General features: G+C 43.3%; 1 protein-coding gene across 1 annotated transcript in view; it reads right to left on the bottom strand.

Moving 5' to 3' along the window:
- Nucleotides 1-10301: 10301 nt before the first annotated feature.
- The window catches only part of CRACR2B (calcium release activated channel regulator 2B), a 58863-nt gene continuing 49065 nt past the window's right edge, over nucleotides 10302-20099 (bottom strand). Inside the window, 4 exon segments of the mRNA XM_067462591.1 lie at nucleotides 10302-10700; nucleotides 12615-12691; nucleotides 14478-14585; nucleotides 16024-16138. Coding sequence (XP_067318692.1) covers nucleotides 10616-10700; nucleotides 12615-12691; nucleotides 14478-14585; nucleotides 16024-16138 — 385 coding nt within the window. The 3' untranslated portion in view covers nucleotides 10302-10615.

Here is a 20099-nt window from a genome sequence, read left to right as displayed (position 1 = left end):
GTCCTAGTCACATGACCCTCCCCTGGGCCCCCCTCTCATTGAGCTCTGGGCACTCCCTCCTGAAGTGCCCCTTGGCCTGGCATTGAAAGCACCTGGCATCCCTGTTTCCCCCTTGCCTCCCCTGGTCCCTCCATGCTGGTCTATCCCTGGCATCTCTGTTCCCCCTCTCCCTCTCCCTGTCCCTTTCTGCCAAGGCAGCTACCAGGCTGGTAGTTTGGACCTCTGCTTGAGCCTTTAGGTCATCTTCCTCTTTCTGGGCCGCAGCATCCTCTCTATTGTGGAAGACCTTGAAGGCAATGTTGATCAGCTGTGAGATGGGCATTCCCTCCCCATCTTCCAGCTTCTGAAGCTTGAGCCGGATGTCCCTAGCTGACCTCCCAATGAACAGAGTGTTCACCATGGTGAAATACTCAGGATGAGTGGGATCAACATTGGTCCACTGCCTGGCTGTTTTGCAGATGCGGTCATAAAAGTCAGATGGACTCTCATTAGGCTCTTGTTTGAGGTCAAAAAATTTGGACAAATTCAATGGACGAGGGTAGACCAGGGGCATGGCAACCAAAATGGCACGGTGGAAGCCTTTCAGGGCCATCCTGCCTGCATCAGTGTTGTAATCCCAGCCTGGGTCCTCCTGTGTTGGAAAAACTAGTTCCTTATCCCTCCCATCATCTACATCTCCCTTCATAACCTCTGCTTGAGCTGCTGCCAGTAGGCGGCGCTTCTCCTCCTGTGTGAGAAGTGAGGACAGCAGGGTCATCACGTCCCCCCAAGTGGGACGATGGTTAAGGAAGATGGTCCTGAATAGTTCAGACATTTCAAAAGGGTCCTGGGACAAAGGGGCAGTGTTCCTTTTCCAATTTAAGAGGTCAGAGGTGGTAAAGGGAACGTGGATGAGGACAGGGGTCCCTCCACTCCCGACTACCTCCCTCAGGGGGGCTATCACATTGGGGTGGTTACGCAAGCTGCCCTTCGTGATGAGAGGCTCAAAAGGGTCTCCTCCTGGCTGCGAAGCTGCCTGGGAAACCTGGGCTGGGGGTGGAAGGGGAATCAGAGGTCCCAGATTACCAGTGGGGCAGGAGGCACCTGGGGGGTGAGGGGATAGACAAGGAGAAGGGGAAGATCCAGGCATGTGTGTGGCTGGGGGTCCTGGCCGGGGGCCAGGTGGCCCCTGGGAGGTGCAGAGGCCTGAAGTTGGAAGGGAGAAAGGGTCTGACTGGAGGTCAGAGGGTGTGCATGTGTGTGAAGTTGAGGAGGCCAGTGGGTCAAAAGAGCTATGGATGGAGAATGCTTGTGAAAGGGAGAGTGGGGTGGTGGAGTGGCTGGGGACCAGAGAAGGGGTCCTGCTGGGCCCCTGCTGGAGGAGGGAAGGAGACTGGGCAAGGGGAAATGGAATGGGGCTGGAAGAGAGAGCTGGAGGGGTCTGGGAAGGGAGGTATAGTGGAGTGGATGCACTCTGGACTGTGTAGTTGCTGGGTTGAGAAGAGGAACTCCCTGCTGCAGGAGTGCTGGGGCGGCCCTGTGGTTGGGCTGGACTGACCAAGAGTGTGGGGACCCCAGGGAGGAGAGGTTGGTCTTGGGAAGATCCCTGGGGTTGTGGTGGGGGTGGAATAGGGGCAGAAGGAGGGGCAGGAGTGGATGGAGAGGTTGGGGGTGGTCTTGGACGGTAGGGAGGGGGGCAAGCAATAACTTCGAGGAGATCCTCCTCAGGGGGAGAGGGTATGGGGTCTAGGAGAGGATCTTTAGAAGGGGGAGGCTTTGCAGCCACTTCCTTGCATGGTAGGAGTTGGGCTCCCTTCCCCTCTTCTTCCTGCTCCTGGCTTAGGGCCAAAAAGCACGAAACGTAGGCAAGTTCTTTCCACTTGGCCCGACTATGGCAATCCTCCTGGAGCTTCAAAATTAGCTCCTTGCTGGTACTGCCATGTGGGGGCCAGGAGGCCCCTCCCTCCAAGGGCCTTAGGGGCCACTCACGAGTGCTATATTTGACCATCTTGGCCTGATCCATCGAACGTGATGTTAGCCTGTCCCAACTGGCCAAGAGCTTTCCTAAAGGTGTTTCCCCTGGGACAGGATGTTTGAGTTGAGATCTGCCTCCGCCCATTCTAGCTCAGCCTCTACCCTCCTGGTAGTTAATGGGGGATCAGCTCTGCCAACCGAAAACACGAGCCTCCACCCAAAAGTCCCCTCCACTAGAACCTGAGTGGCCAACACCTGGCGACCTATAGGCAAGGGAACTTCCTTCCCTCCCCAGACTGTCCCAAGTCAAGTTGGACTGCAGATACCCTCCCCAAATCGCCAGGTCTTACCCACACCTCAGCCCAGGAATTTGTTCCCGAATCCCCCTTTACCAGAAGTTCCCAACTTCAAAGGGGATTCCTATCACCTGGGAGTCTTGGTGTGACTCACAGCTGCTTACCTTCAGACGTTTTCCCCCCCGGCGTCGGTGGCCCTTCTTCCAGGAAGTCCTTGAGAAGCTTCCCTATGCTCCGTTGACCGAAAGTCCAAGACAATTCACCAAGAGGAAGGTGCTGTAGGAGAATTTGTATTTTATTTTGGTTTTCCAAAGATCCTGATTGGTTTGAGGCGCCTCGTTTCCTCAGACGTTCCTCCTCGCAAGTTGTCCCAGAGATTCTGGACCAAGCGTAGCCTGCTTGGAAATTTACACTATAATTTATCTGGACCTCCAAGCAGGGTCCCTTCGTGGTGAGCCAAATGAAACCTGTAACTTTAAATGGGTCTCCTCGGAAGGAGGGTACCCCCGGACCGCACCAAAGAGGATCCGCTACCTTCTCAGCGAGACTTTCAGGGAGCCAATCCAAGCGACCGATAAAATGCTAAAAGAAATGATTTTCCCGTCCAAGAAGTTGAAGAAGTGGCGACCGAGGCTTTTATTTTGCGATTCAGCTGAAAAGGATGCAATTGTAGTGATCATTCACCTACAAGCATGGTTATACAGAGTTTTGGAGGCATCTTTATACATACAGTAAGTCCCGCAATCTTGAATCTCCCGCCCGCCTTCCCTCACCCGGCTTGGCTGTGATTGGTGGATGGCTAAACAGCTGGGAGAGGCTTGCCGGTTCCTCCCTGCACTCAGCCTATCACAGAGTTCCCTCGCTTCGGGGAGCCAGCGAATCAGGGACGAGGAGGCGGGACAGAAAAGGGTAACAATGGAGGAGGAAGGATTATGATTGCTTGACAAAGGACCTTCACGCGTCCGGGGGCAAAGTCGGCCAGCTGGGAAGGTAAACTATTGTTTGGGTAAAGGAGAAGGATGATTGAATCAATCTGTTTTTTTCCTGGCTGAAACAGAGCAAATATGTTGCTTAATGGGTTTCGGGAGATATGATCAAGGCTGGGCACAGACTCCCTGGAGGGCAGCCTGGCCCCTATTGTTGCTGGCAAATTAAGACTTGGCCGGAGGAAGAAATCTATTGATTGGGCATGCTCCGAAGACAAATAGAAAAACTTCCTTAGTTATTGTTCCATGCAAAAGATGGAGTGATGGGGGTTTCATTGTGAGGCAAACGGCCCCCCTTCGGGCAGCTGGGCGCTCTCGGATCTTCCGCTTCTGGGTTCTTTTTGTGGGGCAAAGTTGGAGGGGCAGAGGGTAATGCAAGGGGTACACATCCATAAACATTCCATACATAGTACATTGATTAAACTTATTCCCATCCCTTCCCCAAACAAAATTAATAAAGCAATTTTATTATGAAAATGAATATTTTTAGTCCTGGGTTTCTTGGAAAGTTCATGGAGAGGAAAAGGACTCATTGATGCCCAAAAAGGGTAAGCGCCAGAGAGTTCATGATCGGCGGGGGGGCACAAGGGGGAAAGGATGGAGTCCTTGGAGCCGGCAGAAACAGCCCCTCCCCCCCTGCCGTGCTGCAATCGGCTTCCTTGAGAGTCCTTGGCGAACTAGAACTTCCCCAGGGGAAGGGGTCTTCCTGGCCAGACCCTTCCCTGAGTCCCATGGGGGAGAGCGCATGGGGTCCCCGAGTCCAGAGTCCGGCGAAGGCGAGGAGAAGCTGAGCCGATCGGCAATGGAGAGGAGGGAGCCAGCTGATTGTCAAAATCAGCTGTTTTGAGCCGGAAAATATTCCTGGAACTTTAAAGGTTGTTACTCGGGCGTAGGGATCCATAAAGGGAAAAGCGAGATAGCAGTTATGTTTGGAATTTCATGCAGAAAAATATGAGACTAAAATGGACCCGATCCGCCATCTTAAAGTTTGGCAGATACAGAGATCTAGAAGGAAAAACCCTGTATCCACGATTCTTGTTAGTATAGATTCTGCATCCCTGGGACGCCAGAAAGGCGCCCCAGGCAGGCTCACAGTTCCCTGGAGCCCAGAAAGGGTTCATTTCATGCATTAGACACTTCAGTAAAGCGAAGGACACAAAGTAGCAAGCGGGAGAGTTTAAAAGTTGCAATTTTGGATCTTTTATTGGGGGATAAGATACAATGTCAGGGCTTGGGGAAAGTAAAGGAAAGGCATTGAGGCTTGCTCGTCCCTGCCTGGGCTGGCTGCTGGAGGCACATTTCATCAGTGGATTGCAATTGCGGAGCCCAGGAACTGTGGAACTCTCCGCTGCGGTTTTTATACCAATTTGAAGGCGGGGGTCTCTGCAGCCCTCGATGTCAAACCCAGTCTCCTTAAATGTGTGCTGGCCAAGTTCGAGCATTGATCACATGGAGCTGGGTCCAACCGTGAACCTCCCTTGTGGGGTCTAGGAAACTTTAATGGGTGCCAGGTTGTGACTTTGGACTGATCGCATGGAGCCCAGGCTCTTTAATTGGTGCTAGTCCAAACCAGCACTTATCTTATGGACCCTAGCTCATGGCTGGAGGTCTCTCTAGCAACAACTAAATATCTAGTTTACCAAAATAAAACATAGCCTTATGGTGCTAAAATGTTTCTACCTTCATGGACTTCATAACACCTTTTATCCCTGGGTCTGCTCTATTCTATATCCCTATTTTTCTCCAGTAATCCACTGATACTAATATGCACACATAAGTAGGAGTTAAATTATATATATATATATATATATATATATATATATATATAGTATTATATTATATTATATTGTATTATATTATATTATATTATGTTTATATACCTCCCTCTCAGCCCACAAGAAACTCGGGGTGGTTTACAGTTGGTACCAAGACCATAAAATACAATTTCAATACAATACAATAAAAACAATCGGATAATAAAACCATAGCAAAAAATCCAAAAGTTCCAAGAAATAATCAGGAAAGAAATGGAGGAGCTATTAGGGATCAAGATAGAATGGAATAAGGCCCAATTTTTCACTCAGAAATTCGAAAATAAAGAGGAATATAAGGAAAGTGAGGAAATAATAAAACATATGATAGAGGGAATTAAAGCCTCAGTGGCCCTGGGCTGGAAAGACCACAAGAAATGGGATACAAAAACCTGGTACAAATATTTAGCAGATTACCTTCTTCAAGATTATATTAGCGAAAGGAAAAGTTACTATATGACGGGTCAAAGCAAAAAGACATGGAAAGCAAAATGGAAGGGTCTCATATATAGAATAAAGGGGAAAGATAAATATACGGTGTTGAACAAAACTATTCTCATGATTGAACAATTGTAATAATCACAGCTAAAGTATCTATTTGTTCCCGGGGGGGGGGGGGATGTGCTGGTGGCAGGATTGGGGAAAAAACTGATATTTTGAATGTTATTTTCAAAGATGGAATGTTTCTATGTATTATACAATAGTAATTTTGAATGTTATTTTCAAAGATGGAATGTTTCTATGTATTATACAATAGTAATAATAAATTTTTTAAAAAAAGAATAATAAAACCATAGCAAATCAATAAAAATATGTATCATGAGGGTCTCCTTATTAAAAACATTGTCCAATCACATCATCCAAACATTCCATTTTCCTATGTTACCAGGCATGTAGCCGGGGGGGGGGGGGCTTGAGGGGTTTCAGCCCCCCCCCCCCCCCCGAAATTCTCATGGTGGTTCGCGAAAAGGCCTTACTGGTGCATTATTTAAACTGTTATGTTTATTTATATCATGATCTGATCACCATACTCAATATATCCCATATGGGGTAATGATACAAAAGGTTTGCTAGGCTAGACCCTCTTTCACTCAGACTCAGCCCCCCCCCCGAAACTCAGCCCCCCCCCCTCAAATCCCCCCCTGAAAAGAATTCAGCCCCCCCCCCCCGAAACGAAATCCTGGCTACGGGCCTGTCTGTTACCCTGTATTTACAAATGCCTGCTCAAAAAGCCAAGTCTTTACTCTCTTCCGAACAATTAAAAGGGAGGGGGCCAATCTGATATCCTTAGGGGGGCATTCCATAGCTGTGGGGGCCACCACAGAGAAGGCCCTGTTTCTCTTCCCCACCAGCTGAACTTATGACAAAGGTGGGACCGAGAGCAGGGCCTCCCCAGATGATCTTAAAGTCCTGGAAGGTTCATAAGGAGAGATGCGTTCTGACAGGTAAGTTGCCTCTTTTAATACATGTCCAGTATGCTGCCATGCCAAAATCCCAGGACCCCACTCCCCTCCTTTTTTCTTCCTAATTCTAATTATAAACTATACTTTTATTTCTAAGATACTAAATATGAGACAAATGATGTGAACAGGAGACAGGGAAAGGAAATTTGAATCTAGACAATGTTAATGTATGGGTTTTCTGCTGTATAAAAATGGTTGCACATCCTATAATACTTATGCTTGTATATTTTGGTATCTGTTGCTGTTCATTACATCCCTTCTGCAGAGTGCATATTAAAGCCTCTGTCATTTGCCTTCAATTGGTCAGTCCTAATTTCTTTCTGGAACTTTGACTGTTAGCAGACCTTGCCAGGCACAGGCCTTTGGTATCTGCAGTCCTTAGAAATCTAATTTTTTACTTCAAAATGACTTATAGAGCCTTCACTCTCATGTCTGGACAGCTTTAGGGTAGAAGTGCAATAGATCATCCACAGGATTCCTTCCTAGGCTTTCCTTGAAAATGGAGAGCCCACTAAACTCTGAGACAGTCGAGTCAACTGTTAAACAGCCTTTTTAGTAAGAAAGTTCCTCCTCCTATTTAGGGGGAATCTCCTTTTTATAATTTGAATCTATTGGTTCATATTCTATTATCTGTAGCAGCAGAGAACAAATTCACCCCATCTTCTACATGACACTTCTTCAGATATTTTTAGATGGCTCATCTTACCTCTCGGGCTTCTCTTCTCCACATTAAACATACCCAAACATAGTAAACACGCTTGCTCAGAGATTATCCCAGTACCATAAGTAAATGCTAGAGGGAAAGTGTCATAAATCAATATCTCTGTCATTTAACTCCACAAGATTTGGTGAGAAAATGTTGAAATGTTGATTCAGCCTTTTTACAAACATTGCAATACTGCAACAGTGTTTGGAAGTAGTGAATTGCAAGTAACATTACTGGGGATGGAGAAATTGCAGCAAAAATGTGAGCCTAGCAGGGGAGGGTTGGAATGGAGGAAATTACTTGAGGGCATTTTAGAAACAACAAAATTAAATTGGTTACTGTTGAAAACTTATTTTCATAGCTTTGCACTTTGGGCAAGCCCTCCTGTGGGAGTCCCTTGGAAGTGCATAAATCCCATCTTTCTGAAAGACCATCTCAGAACATGTCAGTGGGGTTTTGCTGGCCACTCCTTATTAGTGGTTAGATGCTCTTCTTAGGACTCAAGCTTTGTGGAAGCCAATGTTTGGAGACACAGACAAGAAAAGATCTACTAGTCCAAGGTGCCTCCATGAGTTGGAGCAGAGTTCAGAAGAAAACAAGGATTTATTGAGCAAAGTTCTCATGGAAGCAGGGGATGGGTGCACACTGTGGCTCTGCTGGCTATTTTTTATATTCTGGTAGAGAGCTTTTCACCCAATTAAAGTTATTTTTATCTGTGCAGTATGTTAGGAAGAAGTCCCATGGGCATTGCTTTCTGCTGAGATAGGAAAAAGGATTTTCTCTCTCTTCAAAATATACAGCAAAAGCCCATGCAAGTGTTTCCCTCATTATAAAGAATTATTTTCAGAACTCAAGATCAACTACTTTTTTTACCATTGCCATAATGAAAAATGTGAACTGGAAAGTGTTTCTCAAAGAAGCAGCACCAACCAGAGTTGTCTTTTTGCAAATGTGAACTTCTCCCATCCCATTTGGCATTTCCCCAGTAAGACTGCGAAACCCATAGGGCCTTTCCGCACAGACCCTATATCCCAGGATCCAATCCCAGATTTTCTGTTTATCCCAGATTATCTAGCACTGGGGACTCATATGATCCAGTTTAAAGCAGAAAACCTGGGATTAGTTTCTGGGATATAGGGCCTGTCTGAGGGTCCTTCCACACAACCATATAACCCAAAAAATCAAGGCAGGAAATCCTATATCTGCTTTGAACTGGGGCCTCCTTCACACAGCCCTATATTCCAGAATATCAAGGCAAGAAATCCCACATAATCTGAGTGTGGACTCAGATAACCCAGTTCAAAGCAGATATTGTGGGATTTTCTGCCTTGATACTCTGGGATATAGGGCTGTGTGGAAGGGCCCTGGGTTAGCTGAGTCCACACTGCAATATATTCGAATTCAAAGCAGATAATGTAGGATTTTATTCAGTTCTGTGGAAGGGCCCTAAGAAAGGCGGAGGTTCTTTAATGTCTGTGCAACAATCAAAATGTCCCCAAAACTCAGATTTTAAATGACACAGCCCTCACCAACATAACTATTATAATATAGTTGATGGAGCAGGAAGATGGGTGGTGATGAATTTTACTTATCCTAAGCTGCAATAATATAATCTGCAGGGACATCCTAGAGATCCCTGGAAATATTTATTGCAGCTCATCTGGTTACAGGAAAATAGTTGGATACATCTTCATTGATCTCACTGCTTTCCAACAATACAGAAATGACAATGTTGAAGATGGCTATATCACATTTAAGGTTAGTTGGGGGTAGCTACATGCCATATACCTTCAGTCATTGTATTTGAAAACTGTGAATGAAGCGAATATCTGCAGATCAAGTCCTCAGTCTCGCTGCTTCCAGGCAGTGCTTCCATCATTCAGGCACCCTGTCCCATTCATGGAGTTTTATAGGCCAACCAGACAAGGCTTATGTTATCTTCAGTTTGTAACATGGTGGTGTTATCTCAGTACTACTTCTACTTTTTTTAGTTTTAAAAAAGTGAAAGAGAAATGACAGAATAGCTGTGTAATGTCTGTTTGACTGGCGGGGCTAAGAGTCATCTATCTATATGCAGTCTGTTAGAAAAGGGCGAGCAAGGTATTATTAAAATAAATGTTTTGATAGAGGAGTTGTCAAAAATTTCAGACTGATATTCTTTGTCAACTGCTTATTTATGAATGTGAAATGCAGTAACATCTCCTGGACTGCTCCAGCAAGCAAGGATGCAATAAGGAATTGTGATGGGGATCCTGCTTCTAACTGATGGGAGATTCTGGAAATGTCATCTTTCTTGTGTTCTGATTAGCAATGCAGCTGCTGGCTTGTGGAGGCATTTACTATTATGATAATAGTGCTACAAAGATGACTATGTATTGGAAAAGGGTCTTGTAGCACCTTAGAAGCTCACCAAAAGAACTAAGTTGGTAGCCTAAGCTTTCATAGACCGGAGGTGCATCTACACTGTAGAATTAGTGCAGTTTGACACCACTTTCACTGACATGGTCAGAGCCCCCAGTAGTACAATGGGTTAAACCCTTGTGCTGGCAGGACTGAAGGTAGACAGGTTGGAGGTTCGAATCCAGGGAGAGCACGGATGAGCTCCCTTTGACATCTCTAACTCCCCATGTGGGGACATGAGAGAAGCCTCCCACAAGGATGGTAAAACAGCAAAACCATCCAGGCGTCCCCAGGGCAACATCCTTGCAGACAGCCAATTCTCTCACACCAGAAGCAACTTGCAGTTTCTCAAGTCGCTCCTGACATGAAAAAAACCTGACATGGCTCACTGCTATGGAATAATTCCTCATTGATAACTTTTGCCATATTGACCAAACTGATGTATCTTGGTCCCATGTGTCTAGGGTTTTATCTGTAGTATTCAACAAACCGTTTTGGGCCAGCTCTGAAGCAATTGCATGTAGCCAGGCTGGCTCATCACTGTCAGAATCCACAGACTGAGGCTCAGTGTCCCTGCAATCGAACTCACCGTAAGCAGCTTTGAAGCATCAAATAAACACACTGGTGCTCCTTTATTTAAATTGTTCTATTTATAATTAAATGAACCTGGTGTACTTACACAGAAATGTATTTTTTCTCATTTTTTCCTAAGTACGTTTGTATAAACCAACAAACGGAACTTATAAAGACACACTAATAAATGTTGAATCCCTGAGCTGCAACCCAGGCTAATACCTGAAGCAACGTGGATAATACATGGATGATTTTCAGCTACAAATGATGCCATGTCAAAAATTTTCTAAGGAAAAAAAAGGAATTGTTCATCTTCCGGCAGTCCCAATGCTCCCAGGAACATCTATCCATATCTTTCTCAGAGACAGCTCATTCTGTCTCTCTCTTCAACTCGTTTATTTTATGACATGTTCTTGAATGAGGTCTGTTACAAACAGCATCCCTTTCCATTGTTGCATTCCTCCAGGTGCAGTGCCCACTCTCTCTGCCTGTCCTCGTGCGCTGTCAGGAGTCTGAAACAAACACATTGGCAGGTCAGCATCACAGAGAAGGAGAGGACTAAGCTGGAAAAGAGGGGAAGGGGATTGGGAGATTCTTGCAGTGATCTCAGACTGATTCACTGGGGAGCAAATTATATACCTGCTTAGAATAAAATTGTGGCCTAGTGTCATGCTTGGAATTTCTGGCAATTCAGAAAACCAAGCCAAACCATCTCCTTATTTTATTTTATTTTATTTTATGTATTTGTTTGTTTATTTACCACATTTGTACCCTGCCCTTCTCACCCTGAAGGGGACACAGAGCAGCTTTACAGAAGGCAACAATTCAATGCCACATAAACACATATCAATAAAATACATTAAAATACATTCAGTTAAAAACATCCAACAATTAAAACATCATTAAAATCATGCAATCCAGATCATTATCCAAGGCCATTCCATTCATCATTGTATTAGTTTTGTAGTCAGTTATTGCATTGCTCATAGTTATTGGCCAAAAGCTTGGTCCCACAACCACGTTTTTATTTTATTTTTTCTAAAGGTTAGGAGGGAAGGGGCTGGTCTAATTTTGCTGGGAAGGGAGTTCCATAGACGAGGGGCCACGACTGAGAAGGCCCTGTCTCTCATCCCCACCCTGCCTGTAAAAGAGGTGGGACCGAGAGCAGGGCCACCCCCAGCGATCTTGATCTCCAAGGTGGATCATAGAGGGAGATATGTTTGGACAGGTAAGCTGAACCAGAACTGTTTAGGGCTTTATAGGCCAAAGCCAGCACTTTGAATTGTGCTCAGTAGCAGACTGGCAGCCAGTGAAGCTGGTAAAGCAGGGGGATTGTATGCTCCCTGTACGTCATGCCGGTGAGTAATCTGGCTGCTGCCGTTGGACCATTTCAAACTTCTGAACAGTCTTCAAAGGCAACCCCACATAGAGCACATTGCAGTAGTCTATACAGGATGTAACAAGAGTGTGAACCATGTGACTTTAGGAAAAGATTTGATCATCCTGAACCACAGACTTAACATTTGACAATACCATCACTGAAATGAAAGGGTGCATCTTTTACACACTTACACATATGCTTGTGTTTAATGTGATTATAGAGTCACATGGATCAGGGTACTCAAGTAGAGTCTGAGTATCCCTTATCTAGAATTCCAACATCCAAAATACTCCAAAATTGTCCACACCTTTGCTTTCTGATGGTCACAAACTTTGTTTCATGCATAAAATTATTTTTTAAATGTGTGTATAAACTTACCTGAAGATTATGTACATAAAGTGTATTAGAAACAAATGAATGTTGTGGGTTAATACTTGGGTCCCATCTCCAAGATAGTTCATTATGTCTAGGCCAAGTATTCCAAAATTTGGTGGGGGGAAAAGTCCAAAAAAGGATACTCAGCCTGTATTTGCATTCAGACACATGGGAATTAAATTAATCTAAACTCAGCTGAATGTAATAATGTGTGCGTATGTGATCACTTGGATGGTACATAATCATAAAATGAATATTCTTGAAAAACATTTTATGAATGAGGGGCATACACGTTATCCTTCCTTTCCCCAAACAAGGAAAAGAGATGCTAACAGTCTGTCTCACAAGAATGTGATGCTAGTGTTGTATATTGTAGTTTGGTCCTTCATATAATATGAGAATACAGTTCCATTCAGCTTTGTAGCCAATGGTGAAGGATCATGAGAGTTGCAATCTGGAGGTCTCCTAGTTGGCTCCCAATGCCAAAATCAGAAAAAGAGAATGTTTCAATGGAACTAAAACACAGGCATTAAGTGGCCTTGAAATGTTATCTATTGTCCTTTTGTATAGCCTTTATCCAGAAATGTTTCTATGCATTTTGCTGCAACTGGTCGGAGAACCAAACCTGCCCCTACTCCTTTTCCAGTGACAAGGACATATTTGTACAAACCTTGCCATATGCAGCATGGGCTCCAGAATGTTATAGCCAGTCATTGCACTGCACTCATAGAAAACAGCCTTATATTCCTAAAGAGAGAGAAAGACAGATTAAGGAGGGAGATGGAAGATAAACCACAGTCAATCACTATTAGCTAGATGGCTACTGAAATGGCAATTCTACTGTTTCTTTATACAGTTGGTGCTCCACATTTGTGGACTTACCTTCTGTGGATTTAATTAATATGGAATCTCTAGGAATCGTTAGGTTCCCTAGTTAAACACTATGGTCAAGTTCTGGCAGGACCTAGAGATTCCTTGAGAAGTGTTCTCTCTGGTTTTTTATTTGCATGTTTGTGAGTCCCGTGCCCCTAATCCCATTATTTGGGGGGGGGGGTTCATGTCAGGAACCACTTGAGAAACTGCAAGTCTCTTCTGGTGTGAGAGAATTGGCCATCTGCAAGGACGTTGCCCAGGTGATGTTTGATGTTTTGCCATCCTTGTGGGAGGCTTCTCTCATGTCCCCGCATGGGGAACTGGAGCTGGCAGAGGGAGCTCAACCCACTCACCCCGGATTCAAACCTCTGACCTGTCAGCCAGCAATCCTGCTGGCACAAGGCAGCTCCTATTATGAATGTTGGCTCACTGTAATTCCCTCCATTAATAGAGAAGACACTTCACCTTCCTAAGTGCTGTTTACAGTATAGTTCCTAGCGAGACACTAATGACACATTTCAACAAAAGAAAAATGATAATTTGCCTTCCCATTAGATCTGCTTTGTGCATTGTGCATTTAAATCCATACATTACTGAATAAGATATTAAACATATTTGTAAGAGAGTTGAGGTTTATAGCTGCTCCCTGTGGAGTATACATACAGTATGCAATGGCCAAGAAAGATTAATCAAAAGCACTCAGATTAATAACTGTCTTGTTTGATAGCATACAAAGATTCAGGCCAGGGGTGTTTGCAGAAAGAAGCCAGCTGGCAACACACATGCCAACTTCTGATCTCTTACCATTGTGACTACTCTAATACTGAGGTTCATGGGGATTTTGGCAAACCGTGATTAGTACCAATGGGGCATACATCTACAGCACACATCAGGTTCAAGACTCATTCACATGGAATTGTTCTCCAGGAGACCATTTATAAAAAAAACTTCAGCATAGATTTGCAACCTCCACAAGAAAAGAGAGCTCCATTCTAAGAAATTTACGAGGATGGGGTCTTGGGACATAGAGCTAACTCACAGTTACCTGAGCAGAGTAGCACTGAGTTGCTGCCATTAACCTGTTCCTTACATTGTTGTTGTTGTTGTTGTTGTTGTTGTTATTATTATTATTAAACTTTATTTGTACCCCGCTAGCATCTCCCGAAGGACTCAATGCGGCTTACAAAGGCCAAGGCCTCAACACAACAAGAACAAACAATAACAATGCAAGCAAATTAAAAACATAAGCAATAACACAACAAAACATTACTATTACACAATAAAATCAGGGCCGGGCCAATGATGGGTACAGGTTAAAAGTGCCGGGTGTGTGAGGTGGTATGTTGGAGTTCTGGGCAAGTGCAATGTGCAGAGAGTATTAAACTCTGATAAAGTGCTTCTGGGACAGAGTGCTGGAGATTATCCTACAACACCACAATTCAAAAGCCTTGTTTTGATAAGTTTGTAAGAAACATATGAATACAGACAGACCAACTGATATGTTTACTTCTTTAACAACCAACAACTCCCATGTCAGTAGGATGGAGCATCCATTTCAGAATCAACTCCAAAGTTTAAATCAGCTACTGAACATATGGGGATAGATTGAACCTGGGACTTTTTGCATGTGTTCTGTCATGGAACCACAGTCCTGACATACCTTTGCCAGCCTTTCACCTGCAGTCCTGGGTATTTTGGGTTTTTGTTTATCAGCTATGTCCATTTTGTTTCCAAGCAGAAACATCACTACATCATCTTCAACCCCATCCTGCAAAACAACAACCAACCAGAAACCACAAAATGCTGTCCAAAGCATTAGATTGACATAGACAGGAAAGCAAAAGGTAACTCTTTCTCTCAGATCCAGTTATGACGCTACTGATATGTAGAGAGCACTTGATCACTGGGTTGTTGTAGATTTTTCAGGCTGTATGGCCATGTTCTAGAAGCATTCTTTGCTGGCATTTCACCTGCTTCTATGGCAGGCATCCTCAGAGGTTGTGAGGAGAGAATACTACTAGAACATGGCCATATGGCCTGAAAAACCTACAACAACCCAGTGATTCTGGCCATGAAAGCCTTCAACAAAGCACTTGATTAGCTTTAGTTCAGATTCTGGTTCACTGGGACTCCAGAACCAGGTTAACTGGTGACATATGAAGATCGTTCTGTTCATGGGAATCTTACTGATATGTATATTCTGAGTAAGCAATAATTTTTGCTAAAGTAGATGAGGGAAAACCATAAAGAACTACATTTTAAAAAGAGTTTCAGTTAAGGAATTGGGACTCAGTTACAACATTGTCTAAGCTGATGGGAAGGTTGCTTCTCCAGAACTTTGTCTTTTACACTTCTCTTTTCAGATTTCCCTCTCATCAGTGCCACCAGAGGCTCCTCTTCAGTGTAACTTTAGAAATGATATAGCAGAGACAGGATAGCCACACATGCTCCTTGAATCCCTGAACTGCAAAAAAAATTAAACTTATTGTAGTAATGGTTGCTTCTGCACTTGTTCTTGCTGGTCTCCTGTCCACTAGGGATGTGATGGCTTAGAACATGAAGGATTAGGGTGTATTATCTTCCTTTCCTGCCTGGTTTTCCTTACTCTGTAAGCCACCTATCCCAGAAGTGGTTGGAGAAGATAACAATGTCTGTCTCAGTCAGGATTAATTAAATTACTGCCTTCTGTTATAAAAGAACCAGGCCAGACTAAACTCTTCCATTTCTGACCCTCATCTGCTTTTTGATGAGTGAGAATATGCTGCAACATGTCGTTCTCCCATCCTTTTCTCTTTTATATTAGTTTAGATAGGATCAGGCTATCACTATCCAATAATGTATTCCCTTAATAAATGTACTTCTCTTATTTTTCTACTTCCAATTTGGTTTGTTCAAACTCACCATCCTAAGATGGCACCTTTGCTGCAACTGGAGTAAATGCTCTTTCATTCCAATAATCTCTCAGGATATTTTCCGTCTAACAAAACTAGAATTCAGTTGTTATCAAAGTCACCAGTAACACTGCTTATGCCATTCCACTTCTGTGAGTCAGGGCCAAAAGTTCCTCCTCAACATTGCTTCAAGGGAACCCTAACCCTAACCCTCACACTGGCAGAACCCCTTTGGGAAAACCACAGTACAAAAAGAAGGGCAAAAAAACCTTTATAACACCAGGATGTCTGCATCTCATAGTAATCTATTCTAACCTGGGCACATGACATCCAGTTCCGGACAGCCACAAAGGTGGATTCAGCTGTGGTGTCATACATGACCAGGATGCCATCTACTCTTCGGAAATACTGCTTCGTGATGCTCCGGAATCTAAAGCCAAATGAAAGCCAAGAACCTTAAACATATTAATCGATGACAGTCCTCCCCACACTGAGTGTGGATAGCCCTCTGCAGAAACTTCATATTGCTAAAAGCATGCATTTCTCAAAAACTGATGGCTTTTTTTAAACATTTAATAATATATATAGCTTTTTATTGTGTCAGAAGCAACTTGAAAAACTGCAGGCCAATTCTGGTGTGAGAGAATTGGCTGTCTGCAAGTACGTTGCCCAGGAGATGCCCGGACGTGTTACCATCCTGTGGGAGGCTTCTCTCATGGCCCGATGGTTGCTCACCCTGTCTCACAGATTCGAACTGCCAACCTTCAGGTCAACAATTCAGTCAGTTTAACCCATTGTGCACTGCAGTTCCCTGCATATATAGAGCTAATTCCTCATGGACAAGTATAGTGTAGTGGGCAGCATAGTGAACTGGAATTTAAGATATCCTGCTAAGACATAAAACTCACAGAATGACTTGAGCAAGTCTAAAAAAAGATGTAAAAAATAAGTATCTTTCAGGTGGGTTCATTGGAAATTCAAGGAATATACTACTTCCCTAGCGGTCATTCAGACCAACTGAAAGAATAACTGGGAAGCATTCAGACAGCAGCTTCCCAAACAATGTTAGTGCCAAAACCTGACCATTCGAAAATCATGACCAGACATGTCTCAATGTTTGAAACAGAACTTGGGAAAGTTACAGTAGCAATGCTGGCTGCAGGATTCTGGGAACTGTCCAAAAAAGTCACCTTTTCCAGCAAAGCAGACCTGCCTCTCTTGGTTCAATTTCTGGCCTCTTCACCTCTTAATGAGGTGTTAGGTGTACACTTCCAGTTCACAATCCACAGAATAACTACTGGTCAGACTGGACAATATTAGCTAGATCAGTGGTTCTCAATCTGTGGGCCATGGCCCTGCAGTGGGCCAAAAGAATGAAAATCAGTCCGCAAACCTCCTTTCTCTTTATTTACTTATTTTATTTGTTTTATTTCTGCTTCTTTTGGCCGAGCTGACCACCCCTGTCCTTTTTGGTACTAATGTTGGAGAGTTGTCCCCGGTCAAAATAGTCCCTGGTCAAGTGGGCCCTGGTCAATGTGGGCCATGGTCAATGTGGGCCATGGTCAATGTAGGCACCAGTCAAAGTGGGCCCTGGTCAAAGTGGGCCTTGGTCAGGTAGTCCCTGGTCTAAGTGTCCCTAGTCAAGGTGGTCCCTGTTCAAGTGGCCCTGGTCAAAAAAAGGTTGGGAACCACTCAGCTAAATGGACAAAGAATTTGATCTGGTATGATAATGGCTTCCTCTGGACCCAAGTTAAAGAGATGTACTACTATGACCCCTGGTGATTTTTTACACCTGTTAGTATGCCATCTTGCCTCCCCTTGCTCCTCTGCTTCTACAAGCCAGAGGTGGATCTTGCCTACCTCACTGACAAAACAAAATATTCTGTTTTCAAACAAGATGGAAAAATGTTTTCAAAGAGAAGGGCTGTTTTGTTAATAATATTGACCTGCCTTTGACATTTCAGAGCAGCTCTCCTACATCAATGTTGTTTTTCTTCTTGATTTATTCATATCATAAGGAGCAGGTCAGAGCAACATTGGATGATTCACTGTAAATGTTTACAATAAAGTAGGCAGCCTAGGAATTATCTTAGCTGTTTTCAATCAACCTAATGTATATGTATATGGAGATAATATAAAATATTCAGTACCATTGAGTATCTGAATATGCCTTGGACAGTTTTGGATTTCCAATTTGTTTGGATTTTGGAATGCATGTATTTATGTATACATACATAATATTCTTGGAAGTGGGTTTTAAAAAATTGTGCACAACATAAAGTTTGTGTACATTGAATCATCACAAAGTAAAGGTGTCACTATCTCATGCAGACAATTTTGGATTTTGAAGGATTCCATAATTCAGAAATCTGGATAAGGGATGCTCAACCTGTACCTGGCCCAGCCTACATCACCAGTGACTTGTTAGTGGGCCTGTAATAAAGACACCTCAGAGTCTACCTCAGAATTACAAAAAGTTGGTGGCTCCCATGTCAGGGAGGGGAGGCAATCCACTCCAAGTTTTAAAGTTGTTGTCCAAGGTGGAATTCTCCCTAAATAGGCTCAGTGGCTTGGATAACTAATTTAATGTTCTGACTAAAACCCAGATGGATTCACCATCCTGCTCATAATACATTTATAAACTTTTTTGTACTCATCAATTAATTCCTCAGCCTTTCTAATGGGCACCTCTCTTCGTGTATCTTCAGGTTAGAGTCCTTGATTTATAGAAGGAATAGCACCTAGAGAGCTGCATGTGTTCAGTGTAAAGCTCCTGTTTAGAGAGATGCTGGGAGCTGCCAGCTGCTACAGTTATAAACCACTATTTAGAAATCCAACTGGCTGGCTAAAAAGAAAAGGGTAGCTTCAACATGGACAAGAGGTTGTGTGGGCAGGAAGGCTGTTTGACGCTGTCTGCTGCCATCACTATTCCTCCAAGTCAGCAGTTGTCAATCTTTGATTCTCCAGATGGTGTGGACTTCATAATTTTTTATGATTGGTCATACCGCTTCTGGAATTTGACACTGAAAACATTTGTGAGACAAAAGGTTCAGAACCACTGCTTCAAGTCAGTTTCTGCCCAATTTTGTGCTCTAAATGGCCTCTCATCTTAAAAAGTTTAAACAAATAATATTTTTAAATCCTTGATAATCAGAGTTTGTCATATATTTCTGCACATGACATCTAGCTCTGCTTGACATGTACATATTTAAAGTGGCCAAAGATACCATTTTATATGGATAAGTATAAGACAGAGTTTCTCAAACTCTGGAACCCCAAGAAATGTTTATATATTATACATTATATTATATATAATGTATATATATTATATTATATTAAATCCATGAAGTGGATTAAATCCATGAAGTCAAAAAGAGTTGGAAGTGACTGAAACAACAACAAAAACAGACAGACAGACACACACACACACACTATAATATAATATAATATATAAACATTTCTTAATTATAATCATATATAAACAGTTACTAATATATATAATATAATTATATTATATTATAATATATAATTATATTATATTATATTATATTATATTATTATATTATTGTGTGTGTGTGTGTGTGTGTGTGTGTGTGTGTGTCTGTTTTTGTTGTTGTTTCAGTCACTTCCAACTCTTTTTGACTTCATGGACCAGCCCACACCAGAGGTTCCTGTTGGCCACCGTCACCTTCAGCTCCTTCAAAGTCAAGCCAGTAACTTCAAGGACGACATCCATCCATCTTGCCCTTGGTTGGCCCCTCTTCCTTTTTCCTTCCTTTTTCCCCAGCATTATTGTCTTCTCCAAGCTTTCCTGTCTTCTCATTATGTGGCCAAAGTACATTGTTGTCTCTAAAATCCTTTCCTCCAGTGAGCAGCCAGGCATTATTTCCTGGAATATGGACTGGTTTGATCTTCTTGTGGTCCAAGGCACAACATATGTTTTTATATTATTATAATTGAGAAGTTTATACAGTGTATAATATTATTATAATAAAATATATAAAAGGAACAATATTTTAAAAGATTCATGGCATCTGGAAGAGCAGAGCCAGGAGTTGTCACCACCAGGATCACATGGGCACATTCGCTTACTCTGCCACTGAAGGGAAGGGATGAAAGGAAGGGAAGGGAGGGAAGGGAATAGGGTGCAGGTTTGTGGGGTGGGGCTTTGGGACTGTTTCCATTCACACAAGGAGTTGCAGCACCTCTCAGACAAAGGCCTAAATGACAAGGAGCCCTAAGGACTCCACAGAGCAGAGTTTGAGAACCACTGGTATAGGGCATCCCAGGAATGCTAACAGTCCATTATCCCCAGTTGGACTTCAAGGCAGATCTCTTATTTATTGTAATGTGTTTTTCATCACCAATATATTCTTATTCGATTGGAAAAA

The sequence above is a fragment of the Anolis sagrei genome, chromosome 1, assembly GCF_037176765.1.
Source record: "Anolis sagrei isolate rAnoSag1 chromosome 1, rAnoSag1.mat, whole genome shotgun sequence".
Lineage (NCBI taxonomy): Eukaryota > Metazoa > Chordata > Lepidosauria > Squamata > Dactyloidae > Anolis > Anolis sagrei.
The sequence above is the reverse complement of the archived record's forward strand: the minus strand, read 5'-3'. Positions and strand labels throughout refer to the sequence as shown.